The 15,034-nt window shown below is 42.0% G+C and overlaps 1 protein-coding gene across 17 annotated transcripts in view; it reads right to left on the bottom strand.

Annotated features, from left to right (window-relative positions):
- Positions 1-15,034, bottom strand: part of C10H12orf56 (chromosome 10 C12orf56 homolog) — a 144,762-nt gene that overhangs the window by 72,466 nt on the left and 57,262 nt on the right. For all 17 annotated transcript variants that reach the window (XR_008511960.1, XR_008511961.1, XR_008511962.1 and 14 more), the window contains exons 3-4: positions 11,802-11,865; positions 104-509 (exon numbers count right to left, since the gene is read on the bottom strand). Coding sequence is in view for 14 of the 17 variants with exons in the window: in XM_054527350.1 (XP_054383325.1) it covers positions 104-509; positions 11,802-11,865 (470 nt within the window). In the remaining 3 variants the exon portion in view is untranslated. The remainder of the gene's footprint in view (positions 1-103; positions 510-11,801; positions 11,866-15,034) is intronic.

Raw genomic sequence — 15,034 nt, forward strand, 5'->3', positions numbered from 1 at the left:
CCAAATTTCCAAAATGGGAGGTAAAGGAGGGAGGAAGGCTTGTTTGCTCTAAAAAATAAAAATATAAAAATTCAGGTTAAGGTTAACTTAGGAGGACACTTACTATAATATAATTGTTCCATGAACTTTTTAAGTGCAGAAATATTGATGAGGTTGTGGAAATAACATACAAATGAAGTTCTGACTCCTTTTTCTCTAAATTTGAGTTGCTCTGTGAAGGGGGATCTAGGAGGGAATTTCCTAAGTAAAACTCATTTCCGTTCCCATTGCACTTGAAAGGAATTTCACTTATGGAGTTGTGCTCTGGAAGTCCCTGGGGTTCTTTTGTGTTTGTTGTGCAAGATGGCTTGCTGACAGCCTTGCCAGTTGTTGGTGCAGACTGAGAGCTCCTCCTGGAGGGGGAAGGTAGAGGTCGAAAGGCACCTTGGCCATGAAAGGACTGCTTTTTGAGGCCTGGACGAGGACAGAGAGTTGAGTCCTTGGATGGTGTACTGCTCTCCTGCTGGTCCCTGTCAGGTAGAATTTAGTGTTAAACATGACATGCAAAATTTCACAGTAAGCAACAAAGAGAACCGGTAGTTTAAGACTGAACACAAATGTTTTCTCACGAAAGGAATGCTTGTTAAAACAAGGAAGTCATTGAACCTCGCTGGTAATAACCCATTGACTAGAGGAGATTTGATACTGCAATCTTTTAGTATACTTTTCTGTTTTCAGAAATAAACTGTATTTCTGAAATACATTTTATTTCATAGAATGAAGCACTTTATATATTGAAAGCATTGTACCTGTCCTTCACGGAGCCCTGATATTTCCACTGAAAGGACTTTTTCATTCTAGTTTTGAAACCTGATTGTCCTTTAATTGTACATTGCTAATGGATCCTATAAAGAAAAAACAATTCAAATAGGGATATGAAGAGAGGGGTTTTGTTTGTTTGTTTCTTTGTTTGCTTGAGACAAGGTTTCACTCTGTCACCCAGGTTGGAGTACAGTGGTGAGATCTGGGCTGTCTGTAACCTCCACCTCCCAGGCTCAAGTGATCCTCCCACCTCAGCCTCCTGAGTAGCAGGGACTACAGTCATGTGCCACTATGCCCAGCTAATTTTTGTATTTTTTTGTAGTAATGGTGAGACACAGGACTAGCTGGATTTCCCAGGCCTACTAAGAATCCCTAAGCCTAGCTGGGAAGGTGACCACTTCCACCTTTAAACAGGGGGGCTTGCAACTTGGCTCACACCCAACCAATCAGATAGTAAAGAGAGCTCACTAAAATGCTAATTAGGCAAAAACAGGAGGTAAAGAAATAGCCAATCATCTATCGCCTGAGAGCACAGTGGGAGGGACAATGATCGGGATATAAACCCAGGCATTTGAGCCAGCAACGGCTACCCTCTTTGGGTCCCCTCCCTTTGTATGGGAGCTCTGTTTTCACGCTATTAAATCTTGCAACTGCACTCTCTTTTCGTCTGTGTTTGTTATGACTGGAGCTGAGCTTTCGCTCGCCGTCCACCACTCCTGTTTGCCACCATGGCAGACCCGCCGCTGACTTCCATCCCTCCGGATCCGGCAGGGTATCTGCTGCTCCTGATCCAGTGACGCGCCCAGTGCCGCTCCCGAACGGGCTAAAGGCTTGCCATTGTTCCTGCACAGCTAATTGCCCGGGTTCATCCTAATTGAGCTGAACACTAGTCACTGGGTTCCGCGGTTCTCTTCCGTGACCCGTGGCTTCTAATAGAGCTATAACGCTCACCGCATGGCCCAAGATTCCATTCCTTGGAATCCGTGAGGCCAAGAACCCCAGGTCAGAGAACACGAGGCTTGCCACCATCTTGGAAGTGACCCGCCATCATCTTGGGAGCTCTGGGAGCAAGGACACCCCGGTAACAATGGGGTCTCACTATGTTGCCCAGGCTGGTCTCAAACTCCTGGGCTCAAGTGATCTGCCCACCTCTGCCTCCACCTCCCAAAGTGCTGGGATTACAGGCCTGTGCCACTGTACCTGGACTGAGATTTTTTTAAATGATGTTTTCTTTAATTCCCCTCCTGCTAATACTCTTCTGATTTTCCCAACAGCATCAGCACTTTTTTCAGAATCAATGCTGTGTCCTTTACTTTCCCTATTCTCTCCAGCTCACCATGACCTTTCTTTACTTTGCTGCACAAGGAAACAAGTTGGAGAAACTAAGAAGTCACAGAGTATGGTGAGACCTAAATTCCAATCCTGGCTCTGCCACTTAATGGTTATGTGACCTTTGTTAAACAAAGTTTATGAGAGGCCATTGTTTTCAACTAGCCTTCTGCATGAGGCCCCAGCAGAACAGACCAGAACAGAAGGGAGTCCCTTGTGCTTAGTACCAGTAATCAAACTGAACTTGGAAACTGACCAGTTTTCCAGAAGAACAGATTCCACTCAACCTCAGTCAATAATGAAGTAGTGTCCTCTGTTTTAACCCTATAAGAACAGTAACTTTGAAACAAGCAATCCAATTTTTGTCTCGTTTCAGCTTACTTCAGCCTTTCACTGCCTATAAAGTCAACCTCCTCTGCTCAGCTTTTCAGACCACTTCTCCCAATTCTAGAATCACAAATAAAACTAAATCTATGCTTATTTTGTCTTTCGACATCTTAGTGGACCTAGGACTTCATTTCCTAATTTTAAAATAGAAACAATAATAACGCCCATCTCATAAGATTTCTGTGAGGATACATGCCATGAGTTTGCAAAACTGGAAACAATATGTGCAAGCTATTACTATTACCCTATATTGCCTTCAGTTGATGGTTTATCTTTTTTTTATTTCAATAATTTTGGGGAGAAGTTTATCCTTTTACATTAAGTTAACTTCTCTCTCCCATAAGATTAGAAACTCCACGATAGTGGAAAACTACTTTGTTTTGTAGAGATGGGGGTCTCACTACATTGCCCAGGCTGGTCTTAAACTCCTGTCCTCAAGTGATCCTCCTGCCTCAGTCTCCCAAATTGCTGGGGTTACAGGCATGAGCCACTGTTCCCAGCTTGAAATCTCTCTTTTATTTTCACAAACTTAAAAATTTTTTGTAGAGATGGGGTCTCACTATGTTGACAGGGCTGGTCTCAAACTCCTGGGTTCAAGCAATCCACCTGTCTCAGCCTCCCAAAGTGCTGGGATTACAGGTGTGAGCCACTGCACCCTGCCCCAGCCTACAATTTCTTAAGTGGAATGTTTAACTCATTTATTTTTTTAAACTCACTTATTTCTTGGTGAATACAGTAAAAGCTGTAAATACAGCTTTAGAGCAGATCTCTAAAGTCTGCTTTAGCTCAGTTGCATGCACTTTGATATGTATTGGCATTAAGTTCTAAGTATCTTTTAATTTTTTTCCTTTATTATTTTCAGCAGTTTGATCATGACGTGTTTGGGTGTAGAATTTTTTTGAGTTTATCTTTTTGGGGGTTCACTGAGTTTCTTGAACCTATAAGTATATATCTTTTGCCAAATTTGGAGAATTTTCTTCATTATTCCTCAAATACTTTTTCTTTGCATTAATTTTTTTTACATTTATTTAATTAATTATTATTATTATTATTATTAGAGACAGAGTCTCACTATGTTACCCATGCTGGTTTTGAACTCCTGGGCTCAAGCAATCCTCCTGCCTAGGTCTCCCAAAGTGCTGGGATTACAGGCATGAGCCATTGTGCCTGGCTATTTTTCTGCACTATACTTTTTCTCCTCTCCTTCTAAGGCTCTGAAGACATGAATACTAGATCTTTTTATACTGCCACACAGTGCCCTGAGATTCTGTTTGTCTTTTCCTTCAATCTTTATTCTCTTTTGTTCGGACTAGATCATTTCTATTCATCTATCTTCAAATTCAATGACTTTCCTCTGTCATCTCCGTTCCAGCTATTGAGCCATTCAGTGAATTTTTAAAATTTCAGTTATTGTAGTACGTTTTTCATTCTAAACTTTCCATTTGGTCCCTTTTTTATGTCTTCTATTTCTCTGCTGAGACTTTCTATCTTTCCATTTGCTTCAAAGGGGTTCATACTTTTTTCTTGGAGCATGGTTATAATAGTTGCCTTAAAGTCTTTGGTTGAGCCAGGCATGGTGGCTCATGCCTGTAATCCCAGCACTTTGGGAGGCCGAGGTGGGAGGATCGCTTGAGGCCCAGAAGTTCAAGACCAACCTGGCCAATATAGTGAGGCCCCATTTCTGATAACAACATCCTTCTTGTGGCCTGCAGCTTCTCATCATTAGGCCGAAAACACGGCACCTAGGAGGTGTTTCAAATCTCTGTACATGATAACGTCCTTTAGTCCTCTACTTAGTGTTTTCTATCCCACCCCGCCTTTTGTTTACGCTTCTAACTCAAATGTTTAATTACGGAGATGACAGTGCTAGAAAACTATGGGACAGTAGACCCAGCTCCCTCTTCACCCTCTTTGTTTGGAAACTACTCCTCTCCTCTACAAACAGAGCACACAGAAGCTGCCATGTTTTTAAAGACCCTGATTTGTCAGCTGTGGTGAATGTTTTTCAGCAGTGTGTCATTTATTCAAGCTGGGCAGTCAGAGACTTTCTTCAGGATTTAAAAATTCAATACAAGTAAGTGTGTGAGTTAGCCTTTGTCTGGTGGTGGAAGCTGTAAAATGTGAATTTAAGACAGTCGGTGACTCGTGTGCTGCCCCATGGAGGATGTGGTGTTCAGGGAGAGAAGATGCAATTGACACACAAACATCAGAGAAGGAGACAGGGACTGAGTCCTGGGACACTCAAGCCCCCAATTCCAGCTGTGTCTAAATTCCGTTCTTACCATTCCTACATTCCCAGGATTCCATTTCTAAGCTTTACTGAGTTTGCTCACCATTGTATTCATACATTTAAAATAGAACACAGAGCCCAGCAATTCGAATATGCCAGATTAGACTGACAGATAGATCTCTGTCTGTACCTATATCTTTATATATTTCCATTTCTAAATATATCTGTTGAATGAATGCTGAATTTCATGAGTTGACCCAGTAATTCCAATAAATTCCCTTTTTAAACCTAAAACGCATTTCTGTCACTTTTAACAGACTTTTAACCTCCACAGTAACCTAAAACAACTACTGCAGACATTTACTTTTTTTTTTTTTTTTTTGCCAAGACGGGGTCTTACTCTGTCACCCAGACTGGAATGCAGTGGTGTGAGTAGCTTGGACTAGAGGGACACGCCACCAGCCCAGCTAATTTTTGCTTTTTTGTTTGTTTGTTTAAGAGATGGGGTTTCACCGTGTTGCCCAGGCCGGTCTTGAACTCCTGGGCTCAAACTGTCTACCCACCTTGGCCTCCCAAAGTGCTGGTATTACAGGCGTGAGCCATCATGCCCAGCTGCAAACATTAACTAAAAACCTCTTTTATTTTTCTAAATTGGAGGAAAACAATGGAACTCTCAAAGTATCCTAGAAATGTGGGGAATTACATGCCGAAATGAAGACTTGACTCTGAGAGCATGTGGATGCCTATTCCTAGAACTGCCCCTCCCTCAATCCTTCCAATTACAAAGACCATGTTAAGAATTTCACTCAGTGCCCTGCTACAAAGCAGAGCCCTCCCCGCAGAAGCTCATAAGTCACATTCTTCGGGGCAATAATGGAAATACATCAACTCTGTCCAAACATGGTTTATTATTACATGGATTTAGAGCAAATCACACTCCCACAAGCCAATATTATGCAAGCCAGGCTAGGTTGTAAAGAATATGATTATTCATTCAACAAATATTAAGTACCTAGTATGTACCAAGCACTGGGCCAACACTAGAAATATATCAGTGCACAAGAATATCTAGGTTCCAGCTCTCATGGAGCTTGCATTCTACTGGGAAGACAGACAATAAGCAATGAACATGTAGTTATAACTTACGAAAGTGCAATGAAATCAACAAAACAGTCTGATAAAGAAAACCTGTGTGTGTTTGTTGACGGGTGGCATACTTCAAACTAGGTGATCAAGCAAGAACTCTCTGGGATGAGGACATTTAAGCTAAGATCTGAAGGATGAGAAAGAGTGAGCCATGTGAAAAGCAATGTTAAAAGGGGTAAGAAGTTCAAAGGTCTGAGCTGGAAAGAGTTTGCAGTGCTCCAACTATTGAGATGAGCAAGAGAAGAGATGAAGCTGGAGCGGTGGGCAACGGCCAGGTCTTGCAGGGATGTCTAGACGTGGTAAAAGGTTTATTTGCTGTGCAATGGAATACCACTGAAAGGTTTTAAGCAAGAAAGGGACATTTGGAAAATATCATTTTGGCTTTAAGGTGGATAATGTATTCAGGCAGAGGCAGACAGTTACTGAGAATGGAGGTGGAGAGCGTAGTTAGAGGTGTTGCAGAAGTGATGAGAGATGATAGTGGAGTTTTGGCAGAGGAGATAGAAGTTGATGGGTGAGTTAGAGACATATTATGAACTCAGGAGTTCCAATAATCCAGGGGAAGATTGATGTCATTGTAGATTATTTAGGCCAGCAATTCTCAAACCTTGGTAGCTAGCTAACAGAATCATCTAGGTAGCTACCAAAAACAGACAACTGAATACTGTCCCTAAAGCTGAGGATTCAATAGCCTGGAGTAGAGCCTAGGAGTCTGTACTCTCCACGAGCCCTTGGGAGATTCTTATACATGACCAAGACTGAAATAAACATGGACTTTTGCCATTATTCCAGGTCAGCTTTATTTCCACACCCCAGAAGATCTAGGCTAAGTCCTCACATTGCCCAGTCAGCATGTGTTAGGAGTGTAGACTAATCTCAAAGCAGTAACAACACATTAAGCAGCAGCAGTGGAGCTGGGCATGCCTGTAATCCCAGCTACCTAGAAGGCCGAGGCTTTAGTGAGCCATAATCACACCACTGTACTCAGCCTAGGCAACAGAGCAAGACCCTGTCTAAAAAAAAAAAAAAAAAAAAAAAAAAAAAGAAGAAGAAGAAAAGAAGCAGCAGCAATGAGTGTCCCAGATTCTAACTTTCTGATAAGTAAATTCAAGCCCCTACAGTCTATTTAACTTTACACAGAAGGACTAATGGGGGAAAATGAGATCTCATATTCAATTGACTTCTCTAAAAGTGTGTGGTTTTATCTTTTTGTAAAAGGCAGAATAGTACGCATACATGAATCTTTGATAATCTAGGTCCTTCTGAGCTTCGGAATTATCTTCATTAATATAGTGTGGAACTGAAATTGACGAGTTGGCCTGAAACAGCAGGCTCCCAAAGGCAGAAACCAAAAGATGGGGAGACTTTAGTGCCCCAACTCCCTAGGATCTCCAATAGTCTTCCCCTGAGTGAGCCACCACAAATAAATATCTATGCCACATAAAAACAATGTATCTGTGCCTGCTAAGGAAAAAAGAGTTTCAATCTACCCCACATAAACATACAGCCTAGGTAAATGAATTCCCTAATCTCCCCTATTGCTGCCCCAAAGATCTTTTTTATAGAAATTCCAGAACCATCACTGACTCCAGGAATGATCTGACACCAGTCCAAATCCTCTTCTATATATATGGGTATAAACCTAAAATTCTACTAGTTTTTTTCTGCCTCTAGCCAAGATGGAGTAATAGGGACCATATATACCCTCCTACCTGAAACAACCAAAAATTGGACAAAATATATGCAAAAATAGATTTCAAGACACTAGACACCAGGCAATAAAAGACAATGAGCCCTGGTAGATGGGAAATAATCAAGGTGAGACCTATGATTGTCCCAGTTTACTGCCTTGAAAAAAGTCTCCAGGGCACAGTGTAGAGAGGAGGGGGGTGGTACATACTGATTGTGGTAATGGTTTCATGGGGAGATATGTATGATAAAACATATATGCACAGTTTATTGTGTGTCAATCATACCTCAGTAAAGCTGTTACACCAAAATTCTACAAATAGAACTTCTTTCCTGCTGGCTTTCATGCCTGCTAAAATGGAAATCCCACCAAAGGAATAACCATTTTAAATAACCATTTAAATAACCACTTTAAATCTGTATTATTAAATTATCACAATGTTCTGGGCACAGTGGCTCACGCCTGTAATCCCAGCACTTGGGACCACCGCCAGCCGAGGCGAGTGGATTACAAGACCGGGAGTTCGAGACCAGCCTGACAAACATGGTGAAACCCCATCCCTACTAAAAATACAAAAAAATTAGCTGGATATGCTGGCGGGTGCCTGCAATCTCAGCTACTCAGGAGGCTGAGGCAGGAGAATCGCTTGAACCCAGGAGGCGGAGGTTGCAGTGAGCCGAGATTGAGCCACTGCACTCCAGCCTGGGCGACAGAGGTAGACTCTGTCTCAAAAAAAAAAAAGAAAGAAAGAAATTATCACAATGTGGTATCAGTAAAAACCCAAACAAAAATTTACAGGAAGAGCAAGGATACTTGCTAGATGGTATGGTTTGAATATTTGTCCCCTCCAAAACTTACATTGAAATTTAATCCCCAGTATGGCAGTATTGAGAGGTGGGGCCTTTGAGAGGTGACTGGGTAGTGAGGGCTCTACCCTCATAAATGGATTAATCAATTCATGGATAAGTGGGTTAATATGTTAATGTGTTATCATGGGAATGGAACTGGCTTTATAAGAAGAGGAAGACAGACTTGAGCTTGCATGCCCAGTCCTCTTGCCATGTGATGTCCTGCACAGCCTAGGAACTCCACTGAGTGTCCCCACCAGCAAGAAGGCTCTCAGCAGATACAACTCCTTGACCTTGGCCTTCTCAGCCTCCATAACTGTAAGAAATACATTTTTTTCCTTATAAATTAGCCAGTTTCAGGTATTCTGTGATATGCAACAGAAAACAGACTGAGATACTAGGGAAGGTTAGAGAGAGGACAGCACAGAGAAGGGAGAAGGAGCACAGAACGGGAGAAATGGAAACAAATCCTGACCATTTGACAAGTGTGTTGAGAGCTGGAAGTAGCCAGGGTAGTTCCATGAAAATGCATGGTAACCATGGCTCGTATTTACCTATGTAACAAATCTGCACGTCCTGCATATGTATCTCAGAACTTAACATAAATAAAATAAAATTTTTAAAAAAGAAAATGTGTAGTGGTGTTTCTTAGTTGCCACAATAAATGGAGAGCATTATTGGCACTTAGTGGACAAAAGCCAGGGAAGCTGAAGTTTCACAACGTGTGGCCCCATTCTGCACAAGTACAAATGGTACCACACAAATGCCAGTAGCAACCCTTGAGAAATCTGGTGAAAGGAATTCAGCTACACAGGCTGTTGGTTCCTTCTCCAACGCCAGCATTTTAAAGGGGTCTCAATGCACATTTTAAGCTATGGTTTGCCATGCTAAATAGAACACATTAGACAATTCTGTCTTAGTAAGTTTTTTTGATGTTTAGCTTCAAATGTCATCAGAACCTCCAAAGCCTTGAGAACTCTGACAGGAACACATGAACTCCTTAACCTTGAACTTACTTAAGCACCTTTAAGAATATTAGGTACTGCAGCCACTGTCCAACAATTTTCTTATCCAGAATAATTGGCCCTAAGGTTAAAATTCTACAAAGCAAATTGGTAATGTGTTTAGGAAAAATAAACTTCCTAAGCCTTTTTTTTTTTTTTTGGCAAGAAAGGAAGTTATAATAATAATGAAATTTAGGTTTGGAAGAGACCTCATAGGTCCTCTTGTTCAAACTGTGAGAGAGGGTGAGAATGACAGAAAGTGCAGTGAGAAAAGGCCCCTCCCCAGCAAGCTAAGCAACACAGCATGGGCCACCACGGGTTTGTGAATATCCCCAGTTAGGATTTCACTTTTTCTGAACAGCATTTTGCAATGCTTTTCTAATCTGGATATTTCCCCTTGCTATGACCTGTCTTTCTAGGATCCAATTCATATTAATTTTCCCTATGCTTCTATATCCCTTGACTGTCAGCTCCCAGAATCCTACACTCCCCTCTTCCTTCTAATATCTAAATAGAGAAAGTGTGTAACAGCATCACACTTTGGCCAGGCACAGTGGCTCACGCCTGTAATCCAAGCACTTTGGGAGGCCGAGGCAGACAAATCACGAGGTCAGCAGTTCGAGACCTGCCTGGCCAACATGGTGAAACTCCATCTCTACTTAAAATACAAAAAATTAGCTGGGCATGGTGGCGGGTTCCTGTAATCCCACCTACTTGGGAAGCTGAGGCAGGAGAATCACTTGAACCCAGCAGGCGGAGGTTGCAGTGAGCCGAAATCAAGCCACTGCACTCCAGCCTGGGCAACAGTGCAAGACTCCATCTCAAAAAAAAAAAAAAAAAAAATACAGTATCACACTTTAACTTACGCAACTCAAGAAACTCCTTTTTTTTTTTTTTGTCCAGGTGCGGTGGCTCACGACTGTAATCCCAACACCGGGAGGCTGAGGTGGGCAGATCACTTGAGGTCAAGAGTTTGAGATCAGCCCGGTCAACATGGCAAAACCTCATCTCTACTAAAAATACAAAAAATTAGACAGGTGTGGTGGTGGGCACCTGTGATCCCAGCTACTCAGGAAGCTGAAGCAGGAAAGTCACTTGAACCTGGGAGGCAGAGGTTGCAGTGAGCAGAGATCACACCGCTGCACTCCAGCCTGGGTGACAGAGTGAGACTCAGTCTCAAAAAAAAAAAAGAAACTCCTTTTTCTCCTTTCTAAATTTACCCAGACTTCTTTCCCATCTTCCAGACTGAAATTCCAACTGCCAGATGAACTTATACACCAGATAAGCCCACTAGGACCTCAAGCTTAACCTATTTAAACCAGTACTTGAGCGTGATCCCTTCTGACATCCTTATTTCTTTGAAGGGCATCGCTATTCAGTCACCCCAGCTGGAAACCACAGTAGTTTCTGTTTCCATCTCTCCTGTTTCAATTAAATGTTAGTATTGTGGATTCCGCCTATGAAATGTCTCTTCCATCCATCCCTTTTTCTTTATTCTTGCTACCACTACCCCAGTTCACATTCTAATTTCCACCACCCTCAGCTCTTTCCCCCACTTCAATCCATTTTAAGCACAATCGTTGGATTATTTTTCTGTAGTAATGGTTTCTATGTCATTCTCATGGTCAAAACTTTCAATGGTTTTTTCATATCCTGTGAAATGAAGTGTAAAGTCTTCATCTGGACTTTTAAGACCCTCCAAAGTGGAGGATCCATTTCACTTTCAGGTCCTATTTTCAATCCCACGGGGCTTACACATGTTCCATTTCTTTTCTGCCTGGATCTACTCATCCACTATTCCTCCAGCTGCAGTTTCCCCATCTCCAGGATCCCTATTCCTTTACCAACTGTCACCAGGCATCTTGACTTCTTCCCACAACTGAATATCATCTGTCCCCTCTTTAAATCTCTTTGAAAATTGCTCAGACTCATTCAGGACACTTAGCATGTGGACTATGTATTTTCTTTATTTGTGCAAATGCTGTATATCTTGGTTAGGATCAGCTTCTCAAGGACAGGATTTATGAGTTACTCATCTTTGTATCCATCATAGGGCCTAACATAGTGCCCTACGCAGAACCAGAGCTCAACAGATGTTTTTGAATTTAATTTTAATGAATTATTTATCTATATTGTGACATCTATATGTTCAGTAATATATAGAAAATTAGAAAAACTATACTATTCAACTGATTTGAATTGAGAAAAAGTTCTCTCAAAACTACTTTCTCCATTATTGCATATATAAGATTAATAGAACTCAGTCCAAAGCCATTAGTAGAGAAAAAAACATTAAGAAAAACAAGTTGCAATATAAAAATATTTTGGTTAGCAAGTTAAACACATACTCCAAACAACAATCTCACCTGAGAGGAGATTCATTCAGACTTCTGGGCTCTTTGCTTCTCCAAAAGGCAAGGCCATTCTTTTCTTCCTTGACATAAAAAAAAAAAAAATAGTTATTTGGTCATTAATTAAATAATTTGATTGAGATTATGAAGAAGACCTAGTCACATGTACTGATTAAATGACTGTTCATAAATCCTCACAAAAATTGTAAGTCCAAAATTGTAAGCTGGGTAGCATGATGGAGCAAAAAGAACTTTGACTTTGACGTGAACATGTCCTCGGCCAAGCACCGTGGCTCACACCTGTAATCCCAACATTTTAGGAGGCTGAAGTGGGAGGATCACTTGAGCTCACAAGTTCAAGACCAGCCAGGGCAACATAATGAGATGTCATCTCTACAAAAAATAGAAATATTAGCTGAGAGTGGTGGTGTGCATCTGTAGCCCCAGCTACTTGGGAGGCTGAGGATGGAGGATTGCTTGAGCCTAGGTGGTTGAGGATGCAGTGAGCTATGATCACACCACTGCACTCTAGCCTGGGTAACAGAGCAAGACCCTGTCTCAAAAATAAAAAATAAAAATAAAATTTAAAAAGTAGGGCCTTTTTGGAAGTGATTAAGTCACTAGGGCTCTGCCCTCATAAATGGGATTAGTACCCTTATAAAAGGTTGACGGGAGTGCCCTAGTCCCACTGCCCCTCCCACTATGTGAGGACATAGGATTTGTTCCTTCTGCCATATGAGGATGCAGCAAGAAGTTGCCATCTCTGAAGCAGAGGGCAGCCCTCACCAGACACTGAGTCTGCTGGTGACTAGATCTTGGACTTCCAGCCTCCAGAACTGTGAGAAACAAATTTCTGTTGTTTATAAATTACCTAGTCTAAGGTATTTTGTTATAGCAGCAGGTGCAGGATAAGACAGTGGTCTGCTGTTATTCTGTCTTTCCAGCCTCTCCCTTTTTTGAAGAATTGCTCTCTTCCTATAGTTACTATGAGGGTCCTCATCCTTAAATTAAAAAAAAAAAAAAAAAAAAAGAAGAGAAAAAGACTTTGCTCCTTCCATGAAATGAATGATGCTCAAGTGTTAGTGCCCCCGGCCGGGTGCGGTGACTCACACTTGTAATTACAGCACTTTGGGAGGCTGAAGCAGACAGATCACTGGAGGCCAGGAGTTCGAGACCAGCCTGGCCAACATGGTGAAACCCAGTTTCTACTAAAAACACAAAAATAGCTAGGTGCGGTAGTGTGGACCTGTAGTCCCAGCTACTCAGGAGGCTGAGGCAGGAGAATCTCTTGAACTAGGAGGCAGAGGTTGCAGTGACCCAAGATTGTACCACTGCACTTCAGCCTGGGTGAAAGAGCGAGACTCCACCTCAAAAAAAAAAAAAAAAAATGTTTCAGCCCCCCTCAGTGCATGAGTTCCTTCCAAAGTCTTAGGAGAGACCCTAAAAATGTGTTCACATGGCCAAATGTTTTTATAAAAATTGCAAAGACAATAATCCACCTCTTCAACCACAATAATTTAAGACCACAGGCTCTTCTTCCCACTTCAATTTTTCTTCTGTCTCACTTCCTCTCTTAAGAGTGGCTGTAGGCACTTCGTATTTGTGATTTCTTCTGTCCTGATTTCTTTGGAGTGCTGCAGGCATTGTATTTGTACAATGTAAAACAGACATCTTAGTTATTTCAAGGGGGGGGGGCTCTCCAAATTGTATGAGTTTCAGTCCCCATAAAACCTAGATCCACTCCTGCCCTAGCCATAGCTGATGGGTCTAGAGGTGGACTGCTGACCCAATCTGGGCCAATCAATGTCTTGCCCTGGATTTGTGACCTTTGTTCTTGAGAGACAGGGCTAGAAGTCTTTGGAGCTGGCTGGACCCTAGGAGGAGGTCCTGGCCAAGCTGCTTAGGCCCCAGAACAGGCACCTGGGTTCCTAGTCTTTCACTATTTGGCTCTTTTGCTTCCCTTTTGATTCCCTAGGAGACTCCAAAATCTTCCAACAAATTCCCCTTGACAAGATAGGCAGAATAAGTTTTTTCTATTTGGAATTTAAGAAACTTTAAGACCCCAGTCATCACAATCACTTGTAAAAGTAGGCATTTCACAAATAATGGTACTAAATGTGATGCAAATAATGCCTTTGTATATTGCTGGAATTAGGTGGAAGCACTTATGACTCATCAATCAGACAGGTTTGAGCCCATCTCCTGCTTCAGATCACAGATTACAGAATGTCTAGGAGGTAAACCACTTGGTCCTGATGATACAACAATACCAACCCAGGGAGCAAGCAGCTTGGAGGAGAACAGGAAATATAGAGCACATCACTGCTGGCATGCTGGAAAGGAGGATGAGATCACCAAGGCTTATCTGTTAGGATGTTAGTGTTACTTGCACAATCATCCTGTAACAGTCTTAAGTTGTCTCTTAAACCTCATTCCATCCAAATTCACTAACCAAACTTGAATTCTCTCTTTTTTGTGCGAGGTCATTAAAAAGTTGAAAAAAAAAACAACTTTAGTGTTCATATCCCTGCCTCTTTCTATGTTAGCTTTATTTTAATTTATTTTTATTTATTTATTTATTTATTTGAGAAGAGTCTCACTCTGTCACCCAGGCTGGAGTGCAGTAGCACAATCTCGGCTCACTGCAGCTTCCACCTCCCGGGCTCAAGCAATCTTCCCACCTCAGCCTCCTGAGTAGCTGGGATTACAGGCGCTTGCCACCATGCCCAGCTAATTTTTGTATTTTTAGTAGAGACGGAGTTTCACCACTTTGGACAGGCTGGTCTCAAACTCCTGATCTCAAGTGATCCGCCCACCTTGGCCTCCCAATGTGCCGGGATTCCAGGTGTGAGCCACCCTGCCCAGCCTATGTTAGCTTCAAATTTCACTTTGTAATAATGGTCTGGAGAATCAGGATCATCTGTGCTCTCCACTCAGAAATACAGTACAGTTCAATCTGTTTCTGCACTTGGTGGAAAGTCTGGTCTCCTAGACACCAAGGACCAGAGTCTGGCAGGTGTAAGGCAATAATGACAAAAGAGCCTGACTGCAAAGTCATCTGCTGCTGTATTCTCTAGTGTGCATGTAGCAGTTGACACGCTTCTTCAGTGGCTTGGATATGAATTCCTTCAGTCATTTAGCACAATGCATATCTGATGGAATGCTTGGTAGTACGGGCCAGCTGAAGAACATTTTTAGAAGGGACACTACAAAAATAATACATCTGTTTCTCTATTGCAAGGGGTTCA

This window comes from Pongo abelii, chromosome 10 (genome assembly GCF_028885655.2).
Source record: "Pongo abelii isolate AG06213 chromosome 10, NHGRI_mPonAbe1-v2.0_pri, whole genome shotgun sequence".
In the NCBI taxonomy this organism is placed as follows: domain Eukaryota; kingdom Metazoa; phylum Chordata; class Mammalia; order Primates; family Hominidae; genus Pongo; species Pongo abelii.